This window comes from Scophthalmus maximus, chromosome 18 (assembly GCF_022379125.1).
Source record: "Scophthalmus maximus strain ysfricsl-2021 chromosome 18, ASM2237912v1, whole genome shotgun sequence".
NCBI lineage: Eukaryota > Metazoa > Chordata > Actinopteri > Pleuronectiformes > Scophthalmidae > Scophthalmus > Scophthalmus maximus.
The window spans coordinates 9,263,558-9,289,603 of record NC_061532.1 but is presented as its reverse complement, the minus strand read 5'-3'; the positions used below and the strand labels follow the sequence as shown (position 1 = coordinate 9,289,603).

At 42.9% G+C, this 26,046-nt stretch overlaps 1 protein-coding gene across 2 annotated transcripts in view; it reads right to left on the bottom strand.

Annotated features, from left to right (window-relative positions):
* Window positions 1–26,046, bottom strand: part of nkain2 (sodium/potassium transporting ATPase interacting 2) — a 71,584-nt gene that overhangs the window by 34,870 nt on the left and 10,668 nt on the right. The window contains exons 2-4 of one of the 2 annotated variants that reach the window (XM_035617029.2): window positions 3,519–3,656; window positions 2,602–2,682; window positions 1,343–2,137 (exon numbers count right to left, since the gene is read on the bottom strand). In XM_035617029.2, the coding sequence (XP_035472922.1) occupies window positions 1,907–2,137; window positions 2,602–2,682; window positions 3,519–3,656 (450 nt within the window). In that variant the 3' untranslated portion in view covers window positions 1,343–1,906. Of the gene's footprint in view, window positions 1–1,342; window positions 2,138–2,601; window positions 2,683–3,518; window positions 3,657–26,046 lie in introns of those variants that run through there. The other variant, XM_035617028.2, reaches the window with a different exon arrangement.

Sequence of the window (26,046 nt, the reverse complement as noted above, 5' to 3'; positions counted from 1 at the left end):
GATCCTGCGATTATAGCCGCTGAAGTTACACTGAAATTGCTCTGAAATTATTTGACCTTTCCTGTTAGAAGAGACAGGAAGGGAGAGACGTTTCGGAGAGCTCTGCCCTCGCTGTCAAAGTAGGGACATCACTCCACAGTCACACACACACTCAGAAAGGTGTGTTTGTCAGAAATACAATCGCCTCGTTTCAGAGAGCAGCAAGAGAGCCGTGTGAGAGAGTGTATCTCAAAACATGACTTTACACAAAGGTGTAATATGCAATATTCACAAAATATACACAGACGGGGGTCTGATGAGAAACGTGAGAAAACTTTGAGCTCAACTTGACGGAAGGTAGACTAGGCCAGCGTCTATTGAATGAACCTGAGCTGACTACAGCCCAACTTTAAATGAGCTAAAAATGTAGCAAGGCACTGTCACAGAAATGCAACAGCTGTCAACTTTGCCCGACCACCCACACCCAATGTCAGCGCGGTCAGAATCTGTCGGTGGAGATTTGAGTTGTGCACACGTCCATTTTCTTACACATTGAAAAATATGAATTCGTAACTGATTATGTAGCTGCGTGAAGAAGACGGAGCACAGCCCTAGAGCAACACCGTGCAGCAGCATTCATGAAACAATCTGGATGAAGTGAGAAATATCCAGAAATCACCTATATTGCATTTTATTTATATACATGCTGCTCCGAGTGGTCAGCAACTCTTCTGGCGACGGCGGCGTGTCTCCCTCACAGGCAGGTGTGTGAGATAGTTACTATGGCTACGGGGAGGCTCTGCCTTTGTTGCTCTGAATCTTTCTAATAATAATTTGTAGGTTTTTTGGTTGGAATGAAATCATAAATGTAACTGGTCTTCATCAATGAAACATAACACAACAATCTGAGTAACATTAATTAGCCTCATCGATGAAGTGACACTAGAATCACTATCACAAGTGTGAAAATCAAGCCATCATCATGAATTGGTGGCAGTTATCTCTTGTTTAATCTGACAGTGCCAACAGGTTAATAATTTCATCAGGTGTCAGAAGATGATCAACCTATAGTCTTATCAGTAAATATGTGTAATATTGTACGATGTGTTTCTCTTTGTTATGTTTTTACATTGGGATAAGAACATAACAACAGGCTGAGGGCACAGGCGGCCGAGTGAAATCTATTAAAAATGCAGCCAAGTGTCGGTGCACATCAAGCATTTAATTGACAGTAACTATCAAGACACAAAAGCTGGAGGAACGCTGTCCTGGTTATATTAATGTGAGGTGAGAGAGAACAGTGAGATGTGAAAAAAAATGCTGATATTTGAAAATATATGAGTAAATGACCATAAGCATTTTATTCAAAGGCAGATGTTTGGCAGATAAAGGTAGACCTGCATCTCTATTCTGTTCACACTCCAGGCAGCTCTGTGCCCATCAACACCTTGCAGCTCTCACTACATTCGAGCGGAGCGGAGCAGAGCAGGGAGAGTCAAGTGAGATGCAGCTATTAAGTGCAGGATAACTGAATTGAGGCTCGAGTCTGAGGCTTCAGGCCCATTCTAACACCTAGTTTAAAGTATGAGCTCGCTCTCACTCTCTCTCTCTCTCTCTCTCTCTCTCTCTCTCTCTCTCTCTCTCTCTCTCTCACTAAGATTTCAATACACACAGTACAGTTGTGGATGAAGTAGAAACGGTGCCTTGAAGTGGCGCAGTAGCCTTATGATGTGTTATAACATCTCAAAAGTTCATTATTGAAGGCATCCCTGTGCTCATCAACGCTGTTGCTTTTACTACGTTCAGGAGGACAACACAGCAAAATTAGACACAGTAATATTAGTGATCTGGCTAAGAAATATGCAAATTTGTGTTTCAACGTGTGAAAATTGTGATGAAAATTGGAGTGAAAATGATATGTCTGTTGTCATTCAGATGGTGAACAAATCCTGTTAAAGGATAAGGGAAAAACATTGACAAGAGCACTCAAAGGGCGCAGACCTCCTCCAAGACTGAGCGGTTTGGCAAGATCTCGCAATGGTGAACAATCCTTCAAAATATTCCTAGATCCAGATCCGGATCTGTATCTCTCCCAGAATTCCAGACCCTGGGCATTTTTCTTTGGTAACATTTCAATGCCAAAACCTTTTGAGGAATACTGAAACACAAACAGACAAATACTGAACCAATCACATAACCTCAGAAAATTAGAGACGAAGAACATAGTAGGTTTTAACAAACAGATTAAACTAAAGGTTAAGCTACAGTTCTCATATTCCCAGTAATGAGGGAACAAGTCACAACAACCATGTGGCTCATTGGAGCGTTTTTCATCGTTTCTGGGGGATGATGAGGTTGATAGGAACAGAGGAGTAACATATCCAAGGCTTTAGGTACACAGCCAATGGGATCAATTCATTGCTTTGGTCTTTAAAGGGATTTATTGACCAGAAAGATGAAACAGACTTTTGCCAGACTGCCTGCATCTGAATTTTGTTATGAGACACCTGGATTAATTGTGAATGAGTCAGAGATCCGACCCTAAAACTCGACTCTAAATCTGAACTTGTACAGTAGAAGAGCTGATGAGGATACAGAAATAGGAGGAAAATGTTTCCTTACTCTGGACAGATCCCCGACCTCCAGGTAAAAGCAGATGATGAAAACATTCCAGGTCATCCACACCACGAGCCAGGCTGCGTACTGCCGAGACACAAAGAGAGCGAGGGAGGAAATTGAGAGGCAGACGAGAATTGACGGGGCTTTGCAGAAGTATTATAAAAGCATCTTCATGTCTTGCATCCGGAGCGAGCAGGATGGAGAGAAAAAGACAGAGGGAGGCTTCACTTTTGATCTTGTTAAGATGCAGAGAAACAAAAACAACAGCGAAGAGAGCAACCAATCACCTGAATCAAGCCAGACAGCGAGAGAAAATGGATCGCACGACTACGAGTGTGTATGGGCGTAAAAAACCCCAAAAAAGACTGACTGAAAGATGGAAGGAAGGAGGCAAGGCTGCATTTATAAGCTTAGATCAGACTTTCACAATCTGAATCTTCTCACTGAATAATGAATGTGTGTGCATGTGTGTGTGTGTGTGGGGGGGCGGGGGGGGCCCTGCTGTGGGAACCTGTGAAAGATTTCGGAAACATAAATGATTTTATCGACAGCTGCCAGAAACCGCAAAGTGAAGCACATAATTCCACTCGGTAAAATATTCCTACTACTCCCACGACATATCACCGTTCTAACCTTTTATTTACTATATGCATGATATATTCAAATTTACATTGTTTTCCTTCAAACTTAGATCCACCAGTAAGACATGAGTCAATAATTAATGAAGGCAGACTCATATTCCATGTTATATATGAACCAGGTGTTTTCCACATTGGAGAGAGGATCTTATAATAAGCTTATTATATATAACATTGTTCTGTACACAGTGCAGTTAAAGATATGACTATGATGCAGTTTTCATGGATGGTGACACTATGAGAGATCTACGAATTACAAAATAAAGTGTGTGTTCAACCCACCCCAGTGACGTATCTCGGCCTGAACTGAATCGTGCCAAACAGGCCCAGGATGACGACGATGATGTGGAGGAAGTTGGTCAGAATGGGAGCCCACTGGTAGCCCAGGAAGTCTATCACCTGACGCTCCAACACGCTGACCTGAGAGGAGGAGGAAGAGGAGGAGGAGGAGGAGGAGGAGACGTGATCAGTGGCAAGATATCATATAGTTTTCAAGTTTTACTGGGAGAATTAATAATGGTTTTATTGGACAAAACAAGCAATTTGAAGACAAATTTCGAGGCAAAAAAAGACAGAGAGACAATAATTTCTCCAGTTGAAGAAAACCCTGTTCACAAACAGGGGTTTATAATATTAATCTGTGATTAATCTCAGATAACTCAGGGTTAACCAGAATTCAAATGACAGACAAGTGTGATCCACAGCGACGGACTTAATAAAGAAGACATGGGGTTGAAGAGGATGAATTTACAATAAGCGCCTTCATCATAATGAAGTGAAATGTAATCAGTTATCTATGCATTTGTGTCAGGATCACAGTGCTCTTCTCTCTCTCCAAGTCTGTGTGTGTGTGTGTGTGTGTGTGTGTGTGTGTGTGTGTGTGTGTGTGTGTGTGTGCGTGCGTGTGTGTGTGATCATTATCATTCAGGCGCTGGCGCTTCATGCTGAGATAGTTAATGAAGTCAGCACAGCGTATGATATGGCACTGCTAAATATATTAACACAAGGGCTGACCCAAATGCTTCGAAGCTTCGACCGTTGCTATGGTAATCGATATCCAACTCTGTATTTGCATGCTGCGTCTTTTTGGTACATTAAGACGGACGGACGGATGGACTGACAGACAGACAGACAGACAGATGGAAAGAAAGAAAGCGTGCGTGCGTGTGTGTTTGTTTCCATGTCAGGGCAGGTCTGCTGTGCTTGCACTTGACAGCTTGCTGTTATTGGACACACTGGGCTCAGCTGGCACCACAATGTGTGTGTGTGTGTGTGTGTGTGTGTGTGTGTGTAAGATAGGGAGACATTGTGTCTTTGTCTTTGAGTGGCTCCATCTCGGTCTCTTTGTGTGTGTGTGTGTGTGTGTGTGTGTGTGTGTGTGTGTGTGTGTGTGTGTGTGTGTGTGTGTGTGTGTGTGCGCGTGTGTGTGCGTGTTTTCTTTGTGTCTTTCAGTTTATTATGTAAAAGTGTGTCCTCCTATTGACAATTATAGTGCTGCAATTGTACCTCTAACACAAACACACACGGTGCGCATACAGAAGCCAATATAAGAAGTCAGAGGCCTCCCAGTCCATTACTAAGGCCCCTGGGGGCCCCTTTTCCATCACCAATAATATAAACAGTCTTCACTCCAGATGGGACACACACACACACACACACCCTAAAAAGTACACACTAAATCACACGAACGTAAGTGGAGGAAAGAAAATGTGATAGGAGGAACAGAGAATTTGTTTGCATTATGTAACAAGCACATTGATTTCTCCTGGTCATTAAAACACACATCCTGGTCAGTCAGCAAAAATCTTTTTTTCTTTTGCTGGTGTTTATGTTCTGACCTGGGTTAATATGGAAGCCAATAAAGAGCAATATCCAAAACCAGACCATCTGTTCCGTCACATCACACTCAGTTTTTGATGTGAAATCCTCATTACATGGCTCAGCTGCAACACAACTAACCTCAGCTGTCTCGGTACATCACTCTTTGTAATTAAGTCACTGAGATCTCATGACATTAGAATTAGACAAAGAACGCATATAGACCCCACTGCCGCAATACCAGCATCCTTTGCATGCGTCAAACGACAGAAACTTGGAGTAAGATGTGAAACCGCCCGACCTTTCAACAGCCAAGGCTCTCGGGGGAGAGAGACGGAGAGGTGCGCGCACGGAGCATATAGTCGCTAGCAGCAGCTATCTTAGTGGATATGGCAGTTTTGTGACGTGTGCAGCTGATGAAAGCGTCGGCGTTGTACAGGTGGAGCTTCAAGCTGGCTGGCCCGGTCCGTTGGGATCGTCAGTGACAGGCTTTGATGCTGCTGACAGAGATGCTCATTTCAGTGCTGCTGCTTGAAGCACAAGCGCAGAGGCATGCTCCCATTCAGCACGTCTTAATCGGGGTATATATACTGTACCCTGCTTCCACCTGTGGACACAACAGGTTAGTCATATGCATTGTTGTTTTGTTTTTTTAGTCCATCATAAAGTAGATGAGGCTGGTCTGTGGTCAGTTATTATCATTTATACATCTCTATATTTTTAGAGATAAACAGTGTTTTATATTTGTTTTCGGTGTATGTAAAACTTCTGCAAAGTTAAAGATAAGCCTGTGGTGAAGGGAGCTCCTCTCCTCTCCCCGACAGAAGACACCGCTCCTGAAGCCCCTGAAACGCCTCGTCAGTGATGCTCCTCAAATTGGCCTGCCCTAGTCTGGCAAGATGATATGATTCACGGCAATGATTTCAGAAATAGTTTTTTTTTTTTTACTATAATGTTTCAAGTTTCATCTGATATCGTCAAATAAATATTTTTCTTTTTTTTTATTTGAAAGCAAGTTGAAAAGTTTCGAGCTGGTTTCACCTGTGAAAGAATGCACAGAGGGAGGTTGGTGTAATAACACACCCTTGAGTATACATCTACATCACTGCATCAACGTGAGATGGGGTTAAATTGCTCTTTCAAAATAGCCGGGCGTAGCCAGACTAATACTCAAATGCGTAATATTCTATACCGACATTGCCTCCGGACGCAACTGGATAGACGAGAGCAACGAATCATGTGATGTCTGTTGAGCGACACTGAAAATGTCAACAGACTAGAGCAGAGAAGAGATGCCTTTGGTGATGATAATTCAATAATTTATGTGTTGTCGTTATCGTGGGAGAAATATGAAAATATTCTGTACTTTTAGTCAAATGCTCATTCATCAGCGGCAGCCATCTTGGTTGTTTACAAAAGTCGCAGCTCTCTGCGTCATGGTATAAACCTCGCCAATTATCAGATAATCTGTTGTGATTGGACTGTCAAGATTTCAGCCGCTTGGAAATCACTTCACAATCAAATGAGCTCCCAGAATTCGTCCGGGTCCCGGGCTACTTTAAAAATGCAAAGAGACAGAAATTTTTCATTTATAGTGTAGAGGATATTTAACATTGCATGTCTATACAGCGTGAACCAACACATTCTGCCACAGAACCACACACACACACACACACACACACACACACACACACACAGACACACACACACACACACACACACACACACACACACACACACACACACACACACACACACACACAGCTGAAGTGATATAAAATGACACTCACGCTCAAACACTTAGGGAATAGATTGGCAGCAGAATGTTGAAGGTGATGAAAGGGACAGCAGAGAGAGGCAGAGGAGACTGAGTTTGGGGAAAGATTTTGGTCTATTTGATAATGAAAGCTGGAGTGATATCAAAGAATTATTATTGCCCCAGACAGAGGGACAGCTGCACTGTGTGCCCATTATCAGACACTGCGGAGCGATAGAAGTGTCTCTCATCTTAAACAGAAGAGGAGGACAGAGACGAAGTGGGAAAGGAAAAGACGGCGAGGGACAGGCCAAGAGATCTGATGAGGGAGCCTGAAGCGACGGAGAGGTGATTAAGATTTGATGTTACTCGGCAAAGGGAAGAAGATGACAGTGAGACTGTGGCTGAGAGGAGTGAAAATGTCTCATCTTCTGTCCCGCTGTCACACGATTCCTCCTTCCTTACCTTCTTCCCTTTCCCGCCCACTCTGTCCTCACTCGGATAATCACCTCTCATCTTCTCATTTCCTCCCTACCAGTTTCTTCTCTACTCTTTTAATTTTCACCCCCTGCTCTGCTTCATCGTCTTCCCCTCCTCCTTATTTCATATGCATTCATCTTTTACCAGATCTGTTGTGTCACAAAACAGCAAATTGCCTCATCTGCCTCCCCTCTCTTTTCTTCTATCTTTCCTCCATTGCTGCACTACCTTCCTCTCCTCCATCTCCATCCCCATCATCTCCATCGTGTCCAGCATCCACCAGTCTTCTCTCCAAGCCTTGTCTTCCATTCCCTCACTCCTTCCTCTTCCTCACTCGATTCTGTCGGCCCGTAATCTCTCCCGTTTGCCTCCTCCCTTCCTCGATCTCATCCTTCCCTCCCTCGTTCCCTCCGGGCGATGTGACTAAGAGTTTTCGCTTGACCTTTAAAAAACTGCTGATCAAATTCTGCTGCTCATCCCATTATAGACGACAGAGAGGAAGGCAAAGGGGAGGAGGGATAAAGGGAAGGAGCCGAGGCCAGACGGGGTAGGGTGAGAGACAGTGAGGAGAAGGAGATTGTGGAGGAGAGGAGACGGGAAAACAGTTGGGATGGAGTGGAGAGCGAAGCGGGCAGAGGAAGAGAGAAAACATCCAATAAACACTGTGACTCAGACGAGGCGCATCACGACTGAGTCGCAACAACAAGTAAATCAGAAACACGTCGAGGTAACCATCTACCCTTTATCGCTCCTCAGCTTTCATTCTGAAACCATATTTTTTTCTGTCTTTGTAATCATCTTAAACTTTATTGTCCTAATAAAACTCCGAAGCAATCGTGGTTTACTGTTAACTTAATTAAGGCCACCTGCCTGTGCAGTATCCCACTGTGTACAGCAAAAGCAATCTCCTATCGATTCAGTTTGCACAACGATCAATTCATCTCCATTGGAGGCTATTAGGGACCATTTGTGGCTACTTAGGGCTCGGAGAGAGAGGGAAGACGGCGGGGTAGACGGGGCGGGCAAAGCGAGAGGGGAAAGGATATAAGGATGTAGTGAAAGGGAGGAGGGGAGGGATAGAGGGAGGGAGGGAGGGAGGGAGAGCAAACAAGTGGAAGCAAATGGCGGAAAAGAAGAGAGGGAGATGGAAGAAGGGCTGAGATGGAAAGAGACAACGATGATCCAGGCTGAAAATCTGTCCATTAAATATTCAATTTCCCCCCATTCAGGCCCACTCATTGTCATCACAACTATTCAGTCATATCTGTAACAGCCATAATGTCCTCAGTCACTCAGCTATAGATAGACTACACAACTCCAACCGAGCGTCCCACTTAAATTAACATCACCGGACGGCCATTAGGCTGGTATACTTTTGGCTGTGGTAATAAACCTTAAAGCAGGGCCTTAACTGGAACAGGCACTGGTAAAATACCGGTGACTCACACCAGCTGATGTGGTACCTTTGCATGAGTCGGCTGAACTTTCCAGAGCTTGTGTTAAGCTCCGTCTGAGCCCGGTGGCGCACACCTTTCAAATATCCCGATCTTAAGGGCTTTCTGGGCTGGTGAGGGAGAATATTAGGAGACGGCTCAAATTTTTCTTCTGTGCAAGCATTTCATCACACCATCATATCTACAGCTTTACATGCGGAAAACCCACACTCATATGGGTGTTCACTCGGTGGAAGTACCAATGTTTAATGGCTGGAATTCAATTTTGTGTCAGAATCTATAGATTTAAATTTGCTCCACACATCTTAAGTCTGAACAGGTAAGTTGTGAGCTGCTTTTAAAAAATGTTCACCAGAATTTTTTATGGAATTCTTAATTTGAACGGGAGACAATGTAAAGATGTCAAATGTCAGGTTATGCTTAAGTTTGTTTGCTGTCCACAGACCCACACAAGTGTTTGTAGCTGTTCAGAGATGGCCACACTTGACAAAAGTTGGTTTATCGATAGAAGAAAAATGCAAGACAGAGCAGTGGTGAATAAAGTATGGTGTGAAGCATGCAACTTCAGACTTCAGTGAAGCTTCCCCTTCACAGTTGAGACTGAAAACAGCGGCAGACAACACTATCACATCCATGTGAAGTGAGACTGTAACGTTCCTTGAATTAATATATTGAACAAACATATATGTCATATTTAAATCGGGCTTTGTTTAATTTACATTTTATTTCATCCATTTTCTTTAAATTTTAAAAAACAACTGAGATACATTTGGATAAACATCCCCCAGGAGACGTTTGAGACACAATAATCATTTGATTAAATATGTGGACAATAGTGCAGAGTTTCAGACAACCTCTCCTCTCACAGAGTTGTACCCACATAAATTAGTGTTTTCCCTACACATATCTGGTCAAAATCTTTGGAGCAGCATATTTGATCACTGGCAAACAAGGTGAAAAGGGATTTACAGTTGTCTAGACATGGCACAATAAGCAAGTGTATGTACTGTTAGCAACATACTTGTTGCAAGTTGCAAAACACATTGATGAATCAAACACTTTGCATGCTGGACACCGAAGAACGGATCACACCTGAAGCTGTTTCTCTGGACAATTTACTATTGACATACTGTACTATACTTTGCAAATGATCTGCTCATAGTTCACACACCTTCTAAGGATTTAACTAAAACAAAATGTTGTTATCATGCAACAATGTCTGGTTTTATTCCCCCCATTAGAACGTATCAACTTCCTGGTTTTAAGGAATCTCTCGGATGGCCTTGGATCAAAACTGATCATCATCTATTGAAGGATAGATTGTAGTAACAGTGACAGCGACTCAAGAGGTCAAAGGTTGAACAATGAAGTTCAAAAACATGGGCCAGACAAAAGGTTTGTGTGAACGGTGGAAGCAAAAAGCAGCTCAGTCCACGAGTTTCAAGACCAGTGACCCCGGGCGGCTTCTGCACCTGAGTTTGAAAGGCAATGATCTGCCCTGCCCAAAACAAAGACTTGCCATGTGGAACGACTGAGATGAATGAAGAGGAGAGTGTGTTAACGAAAGCTGTGCTGTAGAGGACAAGATGTAGGCTGTCAGTACGGTCACTCATCTCCACGCTAGACAGACTTCTCGTAAATATGATGAGCAGCTGCTGGCCCACAGGCGAAATCTTGTTTCTCACCTCAGTTGCAATAACACTCTCCAGAACCTGAGCAAATTGTAATTACAATTTAAGTCCCACAGACATCCGGCATACTTAAACATTCTTGTCATTGGAAAGACGGACACACGGACCTCACGTAAGTCTTATTTCTACTACCCAGCCAGAGATGCCACAGTGGGAATTCCCTTTCTCCTTTACCGTGTGTCTGCTTCTCCTCTCCTTGTCCTTCAGACATTATCACTGTCAGCTTGGAAAGTGTTCTCACTTCAAACAAGTACAGTAGTATCACGGTGCCTCACGTTGAGGAGCTTTTTCAGCCCAGCAGTCAAGATGAAGATGTTTCAAGGTAGACAGCATGATTTCACCTATTATCACAATGGGCTGCGCCGTGTTCAGACCATTGACTTAAAAGATGGCTTTGCGAGAGGTTTCATTTTACAACCTACTGTATGCTCCAACATCAGCATCCCCGCTACGTACTGCTACTTTGGAAAAACATTAAATAAATGGTATTTATCATGTTTTGCTGGTCCAATCATGGTTTGTTGAACACCATTGGGTGTTGAGGGTCATTTTCACATCATTGTCTGACAATAAAGAAGGAAAAGACTTGGAGGAGAATAATAATCATAAATATAATAACTCACATAATTAACATTTCAAAATATCGTAGTTCCTATTTTTGTGACATTGCCATCGATACCAATAATACACCGTGCTTCCAATGCTCCCTCTGCATTTATCCCTCATCGTCTCTGTCCCTCGCCATGGATCCATCTCACATCTCCTTGTGAATTAACATTACCGATTAATATTCCTGGGAAACATTTCACTTTATGTAAACGTGGCATTTAAATGTCAGAAACACTGGCTAATCAGTTTGGTATTTCAACAGATCTTCCCTCTCTGTCTCCGACTGTCCACCCCTCTGTCTCTATATACTTCTGCCAGTGTTCTTTTGTCTTCTGTCGGGTGGATGCTGCTCTCTATGCTGGGAAACTGCAATGAAAAGAAAAGCTCTAGCTGAAATATATATGTTTTATTATAAATAATGGTACTGTTATTTGAATGTCTTTGACATTCTTTGTCTTAATAAATAACAATAAATAAAACAATTTTATCATTATATCACTCAAAGGTCCCCTTAAAGGTCTTTAGCCAGGTGTTAGATGGATATAATATGAATGACAATATTCCACAGTCTGGGGGGTCTGGATGGAGAAGACAGTCTGAGGCGATGGGATGTGTAGGCTGGTGCTAAACCACACAGAGCTACAATAACAAATGAGAGAAGCGTCATATCAATTGCAAGTTTGACGGGTAACTAGTGGAGGGAGGCCAGTGCAGAGGAGAAATTATATCTCTCAGCTACCAGTGGGGAGTGTCACCGCTTCTCTGAAAGACTCCTGAAAGGAAGAAAAGGATTTCTTTGCTGGTGATGCGGAGATGTAATTGTTTATTGTTTGTCATGTGTAGCAAAGAGTCAGAGAAGAAACCTAGATTTCGGGCATGTGAGACCCCAGAGAGTTAGGAGGGATATTGGCCGCACCGATAATAAAATATTTTGTCATTTAGCTGAGGACATTTTGGCCATGCATCCAAAATTGAATATCTTCAATTTAATTTGACTTAAACAAGATTTAAGTTCCGGAGTATCCCTTGGTGTCGATGAGAAGCACAGTTGTGTGTCGTATGCATAGCACAGGACAAGGAACAATGAATGTCCTAAAGACAGAGCCTAGCGAAGTCATATATGATACACTATTAGAAAGATAACTGGACTGACGTATGATGATGCCGTAGTCTTGTACAGATTTTTTCCATTTTTCAAAGCAGGATAAAATCTTTTTTGGACAGATCTGCAGAGTCAGATTTGCATTTTTGCGCGCGCGCGTACTTTTTTACTAACCTGACAGAAATATAGGGAGCATTGTATTTTCAGTAGAGTTGGTATCATAAAGGACAAAAGGTCCATTCGTCCAATCAAATTAGCTGTAACTTGTCAAAGCAGATCTACAGAATACCTTCAAACTGTGAAGCACAATTAATGACATGTCCCTGTGCCACTTTACGGACAGCGGGAGGGTTTATTTATCTGAATCATGGTGCACTCACAATTGTATGTACACCCACACGCATTCACATCTACACAAATCCAAATACACAGTTGAGCATGGACACAAGTTAAAACCAGACAACTTGAGTATGTAGAAACACACACACGCACAGGGCTGGAGGACACTGTCTCTCTGCAGAGTATCAATCAGATAAGAGAGTGTGTGTGTGTGTGTGTGTGTGTGTGTGTATATACTGAGCTGAATGTGTCATTAGTAATAATTGTAGGTTGCAGCGGAAGCTCCTCACTGTTATTTAGCATGATTGACTAACTGCTAATGATTAAAATCACACGCACCATCCAAAGAAATGCACCTGCGCCTTCTTCTCACTTGCCTCTCTTTTTCTACCTCTTCCCTCCTTTCTTTCTCTCATTCCATTCCTTTGTTTCCCCTGCCCGGTCATCCTCTCTCTGATGCTCTGCCTCTGCCTTATTAATCAAACTATGTCGTGGCAAATTGAATGTCTTTGATGGAAAGCTTGACCATCTGTTTGTCTCCCCGATGCTGCCTTTGAGCACTTCCCCTATCAGTCTGTCAGATTAGCTTTTTTTCCCCGTCTGTGATCAGGACAGACCAAAGAATCTCAGACATTATAACAGAAAAGCGGAGAGAGCGAAACGCTCAGCTTTGTCTCGATAGGTTTTATCTGCTCTGATGTAAATTGGACCGATTTTCGACAAAAGCACACGTGTGCAGAGAAGACAACCGAGACGGACAAGGCTCACGTGCGCTGCCGTTCGGATCAGATAACTTGCTCGGAGAACGAGAAGTGGGGGGTTCTTAACATTTCAAATCATGTCTCTGATATGCAAGTAAAAACCTTGTGATAGATGTTTGAGCTGTTAGGAGTGAAACCTTCTCTTGTGCTTGTACATTCAAGAATTTGCAGTAAAGCCACAGTGAATTCAAACATTGTTCTTGTGCGTTTCCTCTCCTGACTCTTTAACGGCTCAGGCTCCGTCTGCTTGTTGCCTTTTCCCTCCGTTTTTATCTTCCAACCCTCCAGTGACGCTCCCTTTCCCTCTTCTCACTCCTTTTTTCTTCATTTTATCAAAAAAACCTCTTCCCCTCTCGCTTCCTGCTAGTCTTTTTCTACTTAACCCATCTCTGCTTTCTCTCTCCTTTCATTTTGTTTCCCCCCTCCCTGACTCCATCATTTCTTCCCTTCGGTTCCTTTTCTGTTACTATCAGCCTTTTGCTCTTTCTCTCTCGCGTTCTTGCCCCTGCTTCCATTATGTCCCCTTCCTCGTATCCTCTCCTCACTCCCCACTCCCTCCCTCATTTAATCAGTTTCTGTGTTACCACACACACACACACACACACACACACACACACACACACACACACACACACACACACACACACACACACACACACACACTATCATCCCTACACAGTCAGCCTGTAAATGAATTATCAGCCCGCCAATAGTTTTCTGTTCGTATACTCTTATATCTTAATGGTCAGTCTATGCAGGCAGTGCTTTTATGAGACTAAAATGCTTGTGTGTTTGAAAGCGCGAGAGAGAGAGAGAGAGAGAGAGAGAGAGAGAGAGAGTGAGAGAGGGTAAGAATGAGCGGGGGTGCAAATGCTGCATGATAAATAGTAGGTATTAGGAGGCACCTCTATTGTACCCAGGGGCTCTTGTGGTGTGTGTGTGTGTGTGTGTGTGTGTGTGTGTGTGTGTGTGTGTGTGTGTGTGTGTGTGTGTGTGTGTGTGTGTGTGTGTGTGCGCGTGTGTCTGTGCACGCGTCTGTGCATGCGTGCGTGTCTGCATCCCACTACTTCCCAGTGTGTGATGTAGTGGGACATGAAGAGTGGAAATGACACCAGACAAACCCACAGATGGACGCCCAGCGGGCGGAGAAACATTAAGACTGCATAAACACATTAACACAAATTAACACACACACACACACACACACACACACACACACACACACAGTCACACACACACACACACACACACACACACACACACACACACACACACACACACACAAGGGTAAGTAGATACTGGCCTCTCCTGCTCCCTGACAACCTCATGGGAACAAAATGAAATCAACCACATCATTGGTGGTTGTGGTGTGAGCATCTGCGTCCATATACACATGTACAAGAGCAGGATGCAAGTGAGTGTGTGTTGCATAATTTCAGCTTTTTGATAGGTCCTTTTTCTTTGTTACTAAATGATACAAAACACCCACGGGTGCTATTCACATGTTAGTCTATCGTGTCTGAGAACTGACGGCAGCATGAAAACAAGAAGGTAGACTTTTCTAAACACAAGCTGTTTCCCACAATGTTTCAGCTCCTTCAGTAAGTCGGAAGACAAAAGAGTTATTGTGTGCGATTCGCAGGCCAAGACTAAATTAACTTTGTGTCCTGGGCTGAATGGGGAGACATGAAAAGAACCTGTGGTGCTGACAATGAACTGCCGGCCAACTTTGTCACCCTATTTAAATGTGCGTGATTGTGCTGGCACTGCTCATAGCATCAATGGGCACCGGGCGCCTTATTTCCTCCTGCCCACTGTTATGAAGCAGAAATGTGGCCATATTTCCATATTATTACTCAGGGTGCTATCATCAAGACCACATTGCTGATCGCCCTAGTCACCGTCGGTGGAGTACATCCAGCCAGTACTTGCTCCCGGTGCATGTGGACACGGAGGCTCGTCTGTGTGTTTACTGTACAAAAACACCCACGAGCAGCCTGCACTTAAGCCAATTACGACGCCCGTAAATCTGGAAGCCTTTGCAGCTTTACCGTTAGCAGGCTACCTGCTACTGCATACCAAACAAACAGCGCTTTTTCCCAATGAGGCCAAACAAGTTCTCCTGAGTGCTGAGCTGAACTTGCCCGATATCTGCTTCCCTGGCACATTGGGTCATGGTTTCCTGTGCAGAGTCAATATGGGGGGTCACCTGTGGCTCACACGTTACGTCTACAAATCCTGACTTTACCCATGGTTCGTTTTGTTCATGGTCACTGACATATCTTCACAGAAAACTCAGAAGGAGCTTTGAGTCTAGGGTTAAGGACAGAGTGTCACACAAATTGTGATTTGTGAATATGGGTTATACAAATAAAACTTGATTGATTAATTAAGAAACAGATTCATAGTATTTCTAGCACCAAGAGTCATGACGTGATGATATTGACCAATAAACTCATATAGGCGGCGACTTCTGAGTATTTACATTGTTGATTAATCTGCTGGTTAAATTATTTGGTCTATAAAACGCTTGAAAATACTGTGAAACAATAACTATTCCAGCGCCGAAGGGGGTGTCTCTGTATGGCTTGTTTTGTCTGACCAACAGTCCGAAACACAAAGATATTCAATTGAATTTACAAATAAATAAAATGGAGAGGTAGAAAACAGTAGAACAAGCACATTTATGAAATTTGTCTTATCAATTACCATGCTATACTATACTATACTAAATTACTGTTACTAGAATTACACTTATACACTTATCCATATTGTTAGCGATTACTCCTCTCTCAGTTGACTAAATACACACTACTTTAACATATTGCAGAGACAAAAATCCAAGCTTCAGCATTGTTCCGCCTTCTCAGACACAGAGGAAAACAGAAGGGACAAGTGTGTGTCAGCATGTGTGTGTTTGTGTCTCCATGTTTGTTTTTCATTAAGTTAATGGCATGACAGCACTCCCGTTTTGGTGGCCTTCGGGAATAAGAACTATGGGAGTGATGTGTTATTAAACTTGACTGATTAATTTAAATCAAAGTAATTATCATTTTTAGAATCTGCTTTTTTTTTTAAATGAGGAATTCGGGGGAGTCTTTGTTTCCACACTATCACCTCTATGGTTGCCATCACACTGATGGCTGTGTCTATTAACTGCTCACTCTCCTCTTTTACTGATCACAATAAGACTGAATCACTAACGTGTAATACCACCTCAGCGATCGGGGGAGGATGTTCATTATGGAAATGTCACGAACACTAAATGGTATGCGTATAGAACATGGATCTGAGAGATATAATGAGCTCAGAGGAAATCTTTAAGTCCTCCATTAAACTGTTTGCTGAGCTTGTTTTTTTCCCTTTCTGTATCTAATTCAGTTTTTCTTTTTTATCACAGCCAATATAAACTCACTCCAGCTTGCAGCCATTACAAATAGTCTTCAGCGCTGAACAAAAAAAAAAGAAAGATAATCTTCAGCCTGATAACCTAATGAATATAAATCAGTGATGCTACATAAATTAAGCCTAGCATGAGTTCAGACAGGCCACGAAGTCAAGCTCGGACACGATCCGGTACATCAGCTGGCAGTAGAGATCTCTGCACCAGCCCACATCAGATGATGGCTCAGCTGATCCTCATCTACTCATTCAATTCAATTCAATTGGCAAAACTCATATTTAAGCTGCTTTAGCCCGTCTACTCTTCCTGCTTTTACTGCACGTCATACCCTTCCATGAGGGCTCATGGAATGGTAGGGAGGGTTGCATGTTATTTACCATCATAACAGCAAGGCCTTGTCCCCCAGTTTGAATGCAAGTGGCACTAGGACCTGGGGAGTCACTGACCTGGCAGGCACACTCCCTCACACACAGATACACATTAGTTACGTTGCATCTCACCTATCCTGCTGTGTCCTCTTGACTCTGCTGAAAACCAAACCCTACACACACCAGCCTCCATTAGCCACGTGTCTGCCCTGTCACACACCCTCCGTCTGAAACCACAGTCAGGGACACAGGCATGCACGCACCCACGCACGCACATTCATCCACACCTCAGTGCAAACAAGCACTCATATTCACGCAACCCTTACTGACGAATTAGTGCACACACATCACTTTGAGGGTCACAATTAGCATTTCTAATAATAACCAAAATAGAATCTAAAATAACTTGCGTACTGAAAACACACAAACCAGTAATTATTCCAACTTCATTCAAGGAGACAACTGTAATGACACACAAGAAAAATGTAAGTGTGACTCCACAAAAACTGAACGTGGACCTTGAATTATTGAATATACAAAATTGTTTCGCACAAATAACTGGAATGTATTAATGGTGTGAACCAATTTTAAATAAAACTTTTAATTGTCAGTGGATGAGCACTTTTTTTGTAAGAAAGCAGAGAATTGTCATGTTTCATACAAGGACCATTGGTTTGGTTGAGCCAAATTATAATATTTCTATCTCTTTTCTTACGGTAAATGAAGTTAGTCTGTGCCAGGACATTGTGCATTTACTATAAAATCAATCTCTCAACACGCTGAGCCATTAGATTAAATCCTATAGCAGCTACACTGCTTCACAGAATTCCCTTTGAAGAGAGGAAATCTACTACAAGGAAATCTAAAGGCATTGTTTGAGTGAGTATTGAGTGAGTATTGAAGAGATGAGAAGATTAAAACCACTCTCAGGTCTGTCTTTTTCATCCGAGGTTATATGCAAAACTTGGCCGAGAAAATAAAATAAAAAGATTCACACAGAATAGTTGTAGTGTGTTTATAAGTAAGCTTTAGGGCGCCTAGTGGGTGAATTACTTACTGCACTTTAGCAGCCATAGTAGTTGGGTAGGTGCTGTGGATGGATGGGTCACCAAAACATAGCAGTTTGTTTCAGGTTAAAAACTGTCCGAGAACTGTTTTTTTTTTACCACAATCTTTCCATGGCCATAATGACTTATTTTTAATATTGTAACCAAGGCAACAAAGGTCTCTTAACGGCGAGAAAATGACTTATTTCAACCATAAACTCTATGTCCTGGAAATTGAAGCCAAAGCAGAAGTCCGTGACACCTGTATTCTCTCAAATGACCAGCAGGTGGCGACTCCACAGTTTGTAAAAAGATGTCTATGAGAAAATGAGAAAACATACATTGATAACATAAGGAAACATTTTCCTGTGGAGTTTATCTTCTCAATCTGTAGTTTCAAGTCTTCAAAACAGCAGCTTACAAAAGCAAAGGGTGACGCCACGGTGATCTTGTCCTAAACCCATGTCTTAATTTCACCAAATCTTATTCGCAGTATTGTCTCATCATAAATCCTATGTATGTGTCAACAGTGATTGTGATTCGTTTTTGGAGGCACCGATGTGTTTTGTTGTTGGTCGTGTGTGTAAAAATAAAACCAACCAGTGATCTATCAAACAAAGCCAAAGCCTGAAAACCACCAACACTTAAAATATGATTTTCACATTTCAGCAGAAATGTCACTTGCTCAGTTTTTGTCTGTGTGTGTGTACACCACTTGCTGTATACACATCTCTTGAGCTTCCCAGCAATAAGCACATATCCCATATCCCCCGCCACACCATAACGTGTCCTTCACTCCTCTCTGTACATTCATCCTTCCTGCTCCCTCGACATCACCCCTCTCTGCTCAAAAAATGACTCCTTCCATCTCTTTCACACCCATCCTTCCCTTCCTCCCTGTATACTTTTGTCCTCGTCCTATTTGTCCCGTCTTCCTCCCCTTCATAGCACCTTGTCTCTCGTTCGCCGCAGCTTTATTTAACCATCCATCCATCTCCCACACCTTCCATTTCTTCTTCGGACTTTGTCTGGCGCACATTTCTTTTCCTCCCTCCATCATCACCTGCACTCAGGTTTCCACAGCAACACGCACAATCACATGTGGACAGACTGCACCATCACCTTTACACGCACACACACACGCGCACACACACGCACACGCACGCTCAACACCATAATCAACCCCTCACTTGCAGACTCACACACCGCTGTTTTGTTTCTCTGTTGTGCCTACGTCTCTCGTACAAACTGACTCCCACACACACACACACACACACACACACACACACACACACACACACACACACACACACACACACACACACACACACACACACACACACACACACACACACACACACACACACACACACACATTCTCTCAGATGTAATCACCGTGAGTGCTGAGAGTGCAGTGCAGAGGTGTGAGACTTCTAAATGCTACCGCCTGCCATCAATCATAAAATCCTTTCTGGGGATTCGGACAGCTGACAGTGTCAGCATTACGCATCGTCTCCCTTTATTTCAATCAATCATGTCCTCTGCTCTGGGAAAAGGCCCACATATTGCAAAATGATATTGGCTTGCTTTCATCAGACCTAGTGAATGATTATGTTGGAATCAGTGGAGAGACTCGCTTTGTGTTAATGTTTGTTCAGGATTTTTTTTGTGTTTTATTCTTAAGTTTTATTTTTTTCATTTGCTGCCTCTGTTGGACACCGTCAGTATAATTACTACTGCTTGCGATGCTATGATATGGATTCGACTGCAAAGTTTGCACCAGTATAGAATGGATTTTAAATGTCACGCCGCAGAGTGCAGCTGCTTATGTAGTCAGTGTCAGTGATGAAAAGTCTATAAAAACAGACGGCGATACAGACACAGTGGGGCCTTGGTTGGTTTTTAAAAGTTAGATGCAGAAAAAGTTATTTCCAGAGGCAGTGACATTAAAAATAAAAATGCATATTACCTCAATAATTACACATTTACATTAGTATGAGGGAAGTGATGGTCAAATGGCCAAAAATGTTAATCTAGATCATGCAACTACAGTCTCTGTAGGTCTTCTCCCACTGGCATCTCACTGTCATCAGTGTTGTCATCAACTTTGTCGTGACAGCGGCAAAATTGAGCACAGCATTATACTGTATGTTGCTATATCACTACGATAAAAGTCTTCAAGTGAGGTCAAGGAGATGGGTGGACGTAAGTGTTGCCAAAAAGACTCTTTTAAGAATAACAGTGATCTTTCCCTGACCACCATCTTTTTCTAAACTGGTTAAAAATCTATACCTAAACGTAGGCATGGCAGAGCAGGTATGAGTCATTTTTTCCGTTATCTACTGTACAGTGCATGGGCCACTTTGAAGGCACTGACAACAACTGACAACAAATTCTGGTTTACAGTAGGTGTGGGTAGTCCCAAAGGATTGTTCCCACACACAAATATACCAGCAGAAGCCACATTCTATTGGTATGATAAGGGAAAATAAATACCACATAGTGAGATTTATCTCACACACCAACATCTCTCATCCTGATATAGGTCGGGTGATATCCAGATGACAAAACATATCTCAATATAGCATATCATCTGTAAATTCAGTGAATGGTTTAAATGAAATGAAGGTTGATTTCCTATTATATTCAGAATGATAAAACAGTGCTCATGAATCCCTGTATGGTCTGACATGATTCCTGCTTAGGTGGAAAAAGAGGTTAGTGGTGTCTTCAGCCTGTTGCTAAGACCGGTTTGCTCCATTATTGTACAATTTTCCTGCTCTGTCATCCTTTTCATACTCTAACCACAGAAGAAGGAAGCCTCTCTTTGAGGTGCGAGCTTCTCGTTTTGTCTTGGCTTGTCCAATTCCTTCCCCTGTTTTGCGAAATTTCCCCCGTTCCGTGTCACGCTCACTCTCACTCCCCCCATCTTTGCTTGTGTTGCCTTCAAGCAAATTTCCTGGCCTCGTGGATGAGTGCAAAGCAAGAGAGCACACGAGACAGCAATAGTATTTTTGCCTTTAGTCTTAATGGCATGGAGCACAGTGTTGTTCTATACACAGGAATACAGTATGTGTGGACCTCTCTCCACACACACACACACACACACACACACACACACACACACACACACACACACACACACACACACACACACACACACACACACACACACACACACACACACACACACACACACACACACACACACACACACTGATGCCACCAACATGTCTCCCACATTCCGTGTTTCTATTCTGGTTCGACGTTACCACAGTTTGGATGATGTACTGATGCCGAGCCAGGCTGAAAGCCGAGCCTGTATCCGTATCTCACTTTAGCTGCTGTATTCAAAAAATACAAGAGATTGCCAGATCTGATTACTAGGTGTGTGTTAGTGCGTGTGTGAGTACGACAGAGGGAGCAGAGGAAAAGAAATAGAAGGCAGTAGTCATTGGTATACAGTATGTGTGTGTGTGTGTGTGTGTGTGTGTGTGTGTGTGTGTGTGTGTGTGTGTGTGTGTGTGTGTGTGTGTGTGTGTGTGTGTGTGTGTGTGTGTGTGTGTGTGTGTGTCTATGTGAGAGTGGGAGATAAGAGTGGAGCCAAACCAGAGGGCAGGTGTGTAAGGTAATAAGACTAAATCAATTCATACTGAGAGGAGCGGAGAGAGGGATGAGCAGAGAGAGGGATGAGCGGAGAGAGGGATGAGCGGAAGAGGAAAAACGATTACAGGTTAAGATGAAAGTGTGTTGTTGTTGTTTAACTCTTCCTCCTCTCAGACATCAACCGATACCATTGCTAGTCCTTTAAATGACATTAAAAAACACTGCTGCCTTCAGGGACCACGCATGGAGAAGAGCAGCATCTTTATAACCGGCAGTGCATGGATATGAAATTGTGGATTGCATGACAATGTTTGTTAATTTGTGCGTGTGTGTGTGTGTGTGTGTGTGTATGTGTGTTTCAGAGAACAAATACCCACGTAATATATTTATAGATCAAACATAATGGCAGCTTTTGGAGAAGCGACAGGAGACTTTGGCAGGCAACAGTGAAAATGTGACCCGTTACAGATTAAAAACAAAGGTTCTTAAAAAACACACTTTTGAGCTTTATATATATAATATTTTTTTTCGTGGTACATTTATTTTGGGGGATAGGGCATGAAACTGAATATCCTTCGTGACAGCCATTTCAAACTAATTCCTGCCACTTTTTCAACACGATCAACTAAACTATAATATGTATAGAACAATTCATTTGTTTTATAAGCTTAGCTTAGCATAAAGACTGGAAGGAGAGCGTCTCACGTAACAGCTGTATATCTTTGTGGACTTTCCAGTAAACATGTCGAGACGGCCATCTATTGTGCAAGCAGACCAAATGTGTTGGACACAAACAGTCTCAGCATTTATAAATCAACTCTATAGTCCCACTTGAGGGTCTTTTTGGCCTACTTAGGAAAAGTTCAGTTGTACAATAGCGAGATTCAGCACAATCTGGTCCAGATGTTTTTGGCAACAAACATGTGACAGAGATATCGAGCAAAAATGGGAACTGAAAAAACTTTTTTCTGTCGTCTAGGAGAGACTCTGTGAGGTGCATTGTATTATAATGCAAATAAATAGGCATACTTAACCTCCATCGTTTCTATCTTTTGTGCAGAATCTAATTGCTCTATAATGAAACCATCTTAGAAAAATGTTTCAACTTAAACGTACCGTCTCACCGTTGCTTCGCTCACAAATTGAAATTATAGGGCTGCCTGATTCCCTGACTGCAGCTGTCGTAAAGAGGATCTTTGCATCGATTTCATCCGTTTCTAAATGTCCTGCAAAGTTTTGCCCGACAAGTTGTGATAATACCTTTTTTTTTAAAGCATAAAGTACGAGGAGTACAAAGAGAGTGTTTTAGGTATTATCACATTAGGCGTGGTGCTACACTACCTTGAGACAGCATGAAACACATGCCGTACCATCTGTTGGGTTGCTGCACTGAAGTCCAGAGAAGTGCCAAAAATAACTAAGAAACTTAAACTGCTCGACATTTAAAGTAACATGGGGAGAAATATGATTTATTTATCTGCATGAAACTGGGTGTTAGGAACGCACATGTCCCACGAAACTCACACACACGTTCACGATGCCGACATTGCACCAGATTGAAAGGGTCGGTTAGGTCATACTGACTGCAAGAATAAACTCAGAATTGGAAAAAATTAAAAAGTATGTCCAGGACAAGGACGTACAGTATAAGAGTTTGCAGTTTCCTCTTGCTCCGACAGCCGTGGACCGATGGGGTCAAGGTTCAAAATTAGATCTCTGATCCTTGTGTGAATCGATCGATCCTCTGAACCCGAGGAAGAGTCTGTATCGACCAATTGAGGGTAAATCTTTCGTAGGTAAAAATCAATATAAAGGTCACAAACACCGTATTGGACAGTTACTTTATCAGACAATAACGCTTGGTCTTGGCATCGTTCTCAAAACCTTTGTCACTTCCTGGCTGCCATCCACCGTCTCTGACTGTGAGCCAGTCACCTCAGAGAAAAAATGAAGCGGCTCCACATCAAACGGGAGCCTTGTTAGAGACGGACACGAGAGACTCGTTTAAACGAAAGAAATGAGCTGAAGGCCTCGTCGGGACACTTCCAGCACCAACGCTAGCTTGTCTTGGATTGTGAGATTGCTGGGGGGGTAGAGTGGGTCGTCCAGCAACCAGAACGGCGGCAGTTCGATCCCCAGCACCTCCAGTCGTGTGCAGGTGGAAGTGTCCTTGGGGCGAAACATTGAGGCCCAAATTGCCCCTGATGCCTCTGCGGGCAGAGTGTGAATGATGTGATAGAGAAGAGCTATACATAGAAGCGCTGCATGAATATGTGTGTGAACGGGTGAAAGTGCTTCGAGTGGTCGTTAAGACGAGAAAAGTGCTACATAGACGCAGTCCATCAGCCCAACGCGCTGCAGCAGAGGGGGGAATGAGGTGAAGCTTGTTCATCAAGCAGCTGCGTTTCTATCTCTCCTTTCACCTCTGTTCAATTTCGACACAGTAATACTGTCATTTCAGCAATTTCAGTCATTTCAGCAACAATTTTCAAAAGTATTAAGGTGATCATAAGAGAAACAAACCATCCGCTCAATGTAAGTGACTCGTCAGTTCACGACAGCTTTACCAGGATGTTTCTCTCAAACTATTTAATGTGTGCGAGTGCGTGGCGAAATATCCGATTATAATAAAATCTTAATAATGCCGCATTGTCAAACCCACAGTGGGAATCTATTGAGGCTATTGGATGAGATAAAAATAAAAAGGTGTGGATACAGTCCACATGTAACTGTGACAAAAGCAAAGTGGTTGTATAGTTGACATGCATTTTTTGGTCTACAGTCCCAGGGGTTGCAAATTTACAGTCTGTGCAAGTAAGATTTCCGGAACATGTCAGCGAGCCCATGTGAGAATACAAAAAGTAAAACTCATAGAGAGCGAGTGGACGCGTTGACGACTGTAAACCGAAACACTGCTTTCCAGAGCGCAGTTATCGCCATGTCCTGCTGGTGTGACTCGGACAATCTCATGCTGAGTTCATCGTATTAGACAGGTGAACTCCAGGAACTCACTGTCCCGATTTCCTGTCTGAAAACAGCTCAAGTCTGCTCTCCCGTCAATTTTTGTGTTTTTCCCTGAACCCAAACATACTCCAACCACCGCTGTCACCCAGTCGACACCCAACCCACCGGCTCCCTCCGCTGCGTGCCCTCTATGACCATTACTGACAACTTTGCAGCGTTATAAGCGGCCCATTCAGCCATTAATCATCTGTTCATCCATACATCTTGAGGATCTATCGTCATTGATCCAATCCTCGCTTGTTATCATCTGCACCTCCCCTCCTTCCCCAACTCTTCTTCCCCAGCCCTCTCCTCCATTTGTTCGCGCAGACCTCGATCTCTTCATCCCAGCATCGATCCATACACAGACATTCATCTATCCTCTAAAAATATATCTATCCAAGCATCCTTTCTTCCCTTCCTCCCATGGCTCCTTATCCCAGTTGAAGGGCTTCTACAGCAAGACTTGACACGCTCCACTACCTCCGCTGTCGCTGCAAGTGAACACACACACACATACAAAGGCCCTCCCAACAGTATGCAGAAGCAAAGACACACAGACATCGTTTTCACAGCTCTTCACAGCTCCCTGAGCAACTCAAATGGCCCGGGAGAGACTGTGCAGAGCAGCGAAAGAGAGAACAAAAGAGAGAGTGAGAGAGACACAGAGAGAAAAATTACAAGGCAACAAGGGCAACAATGACACAGAAAGAGACGCAGACATGGTGGAACAGCATAAGAAACCTAAGAACAGACATGGTGAATAGACTAAAACAAGACATAGGGGACAAGTTTTTTACCATGTTTTATGTAATTGTAGATGATATGATAATCTTTTCTAGACTGCCTAAGATGTTTAATCAGAAGTAAGTATTGCTATGTCGTTAAGAATACAATTTGTTGCTGTCTGAGAAAAAGAAAGAAAAAGAAAAAAGAAAGAAACTGAAAGAAATGAAATTTCACCTCTACTCCCACCTGACAACCTTGAGACTCACTTTTCTTCCCAGCTAAATTTACACTGTTGATAACATTAGTTCTTTCTGCGCTGAGCAAAAATTCCCAGCCCCATGAAGCAAAACAACAAAATATAAAGAGTCATTCTGCAAACACGGCTGGTTTCTCTCCAGATAGAGGGTTATCGTCTGACGGCAGTCATATCTCCATCTCATAATTATGTGTAATGACGCTCGAGGCATTGCTTCGCAGTCGCTCGCCATTATAATTCAAGAATTCCTTTGATGTAATGAGATCAAAACGTCTGCGCAGGAGAAATATCAGGATTCACAGCGACAACGACGACGACAACAGCAGCTACAACAACTACATCAACGGGATATGAGTTCTCAGAGAACAATGGAGGAGTATTTCACCTTG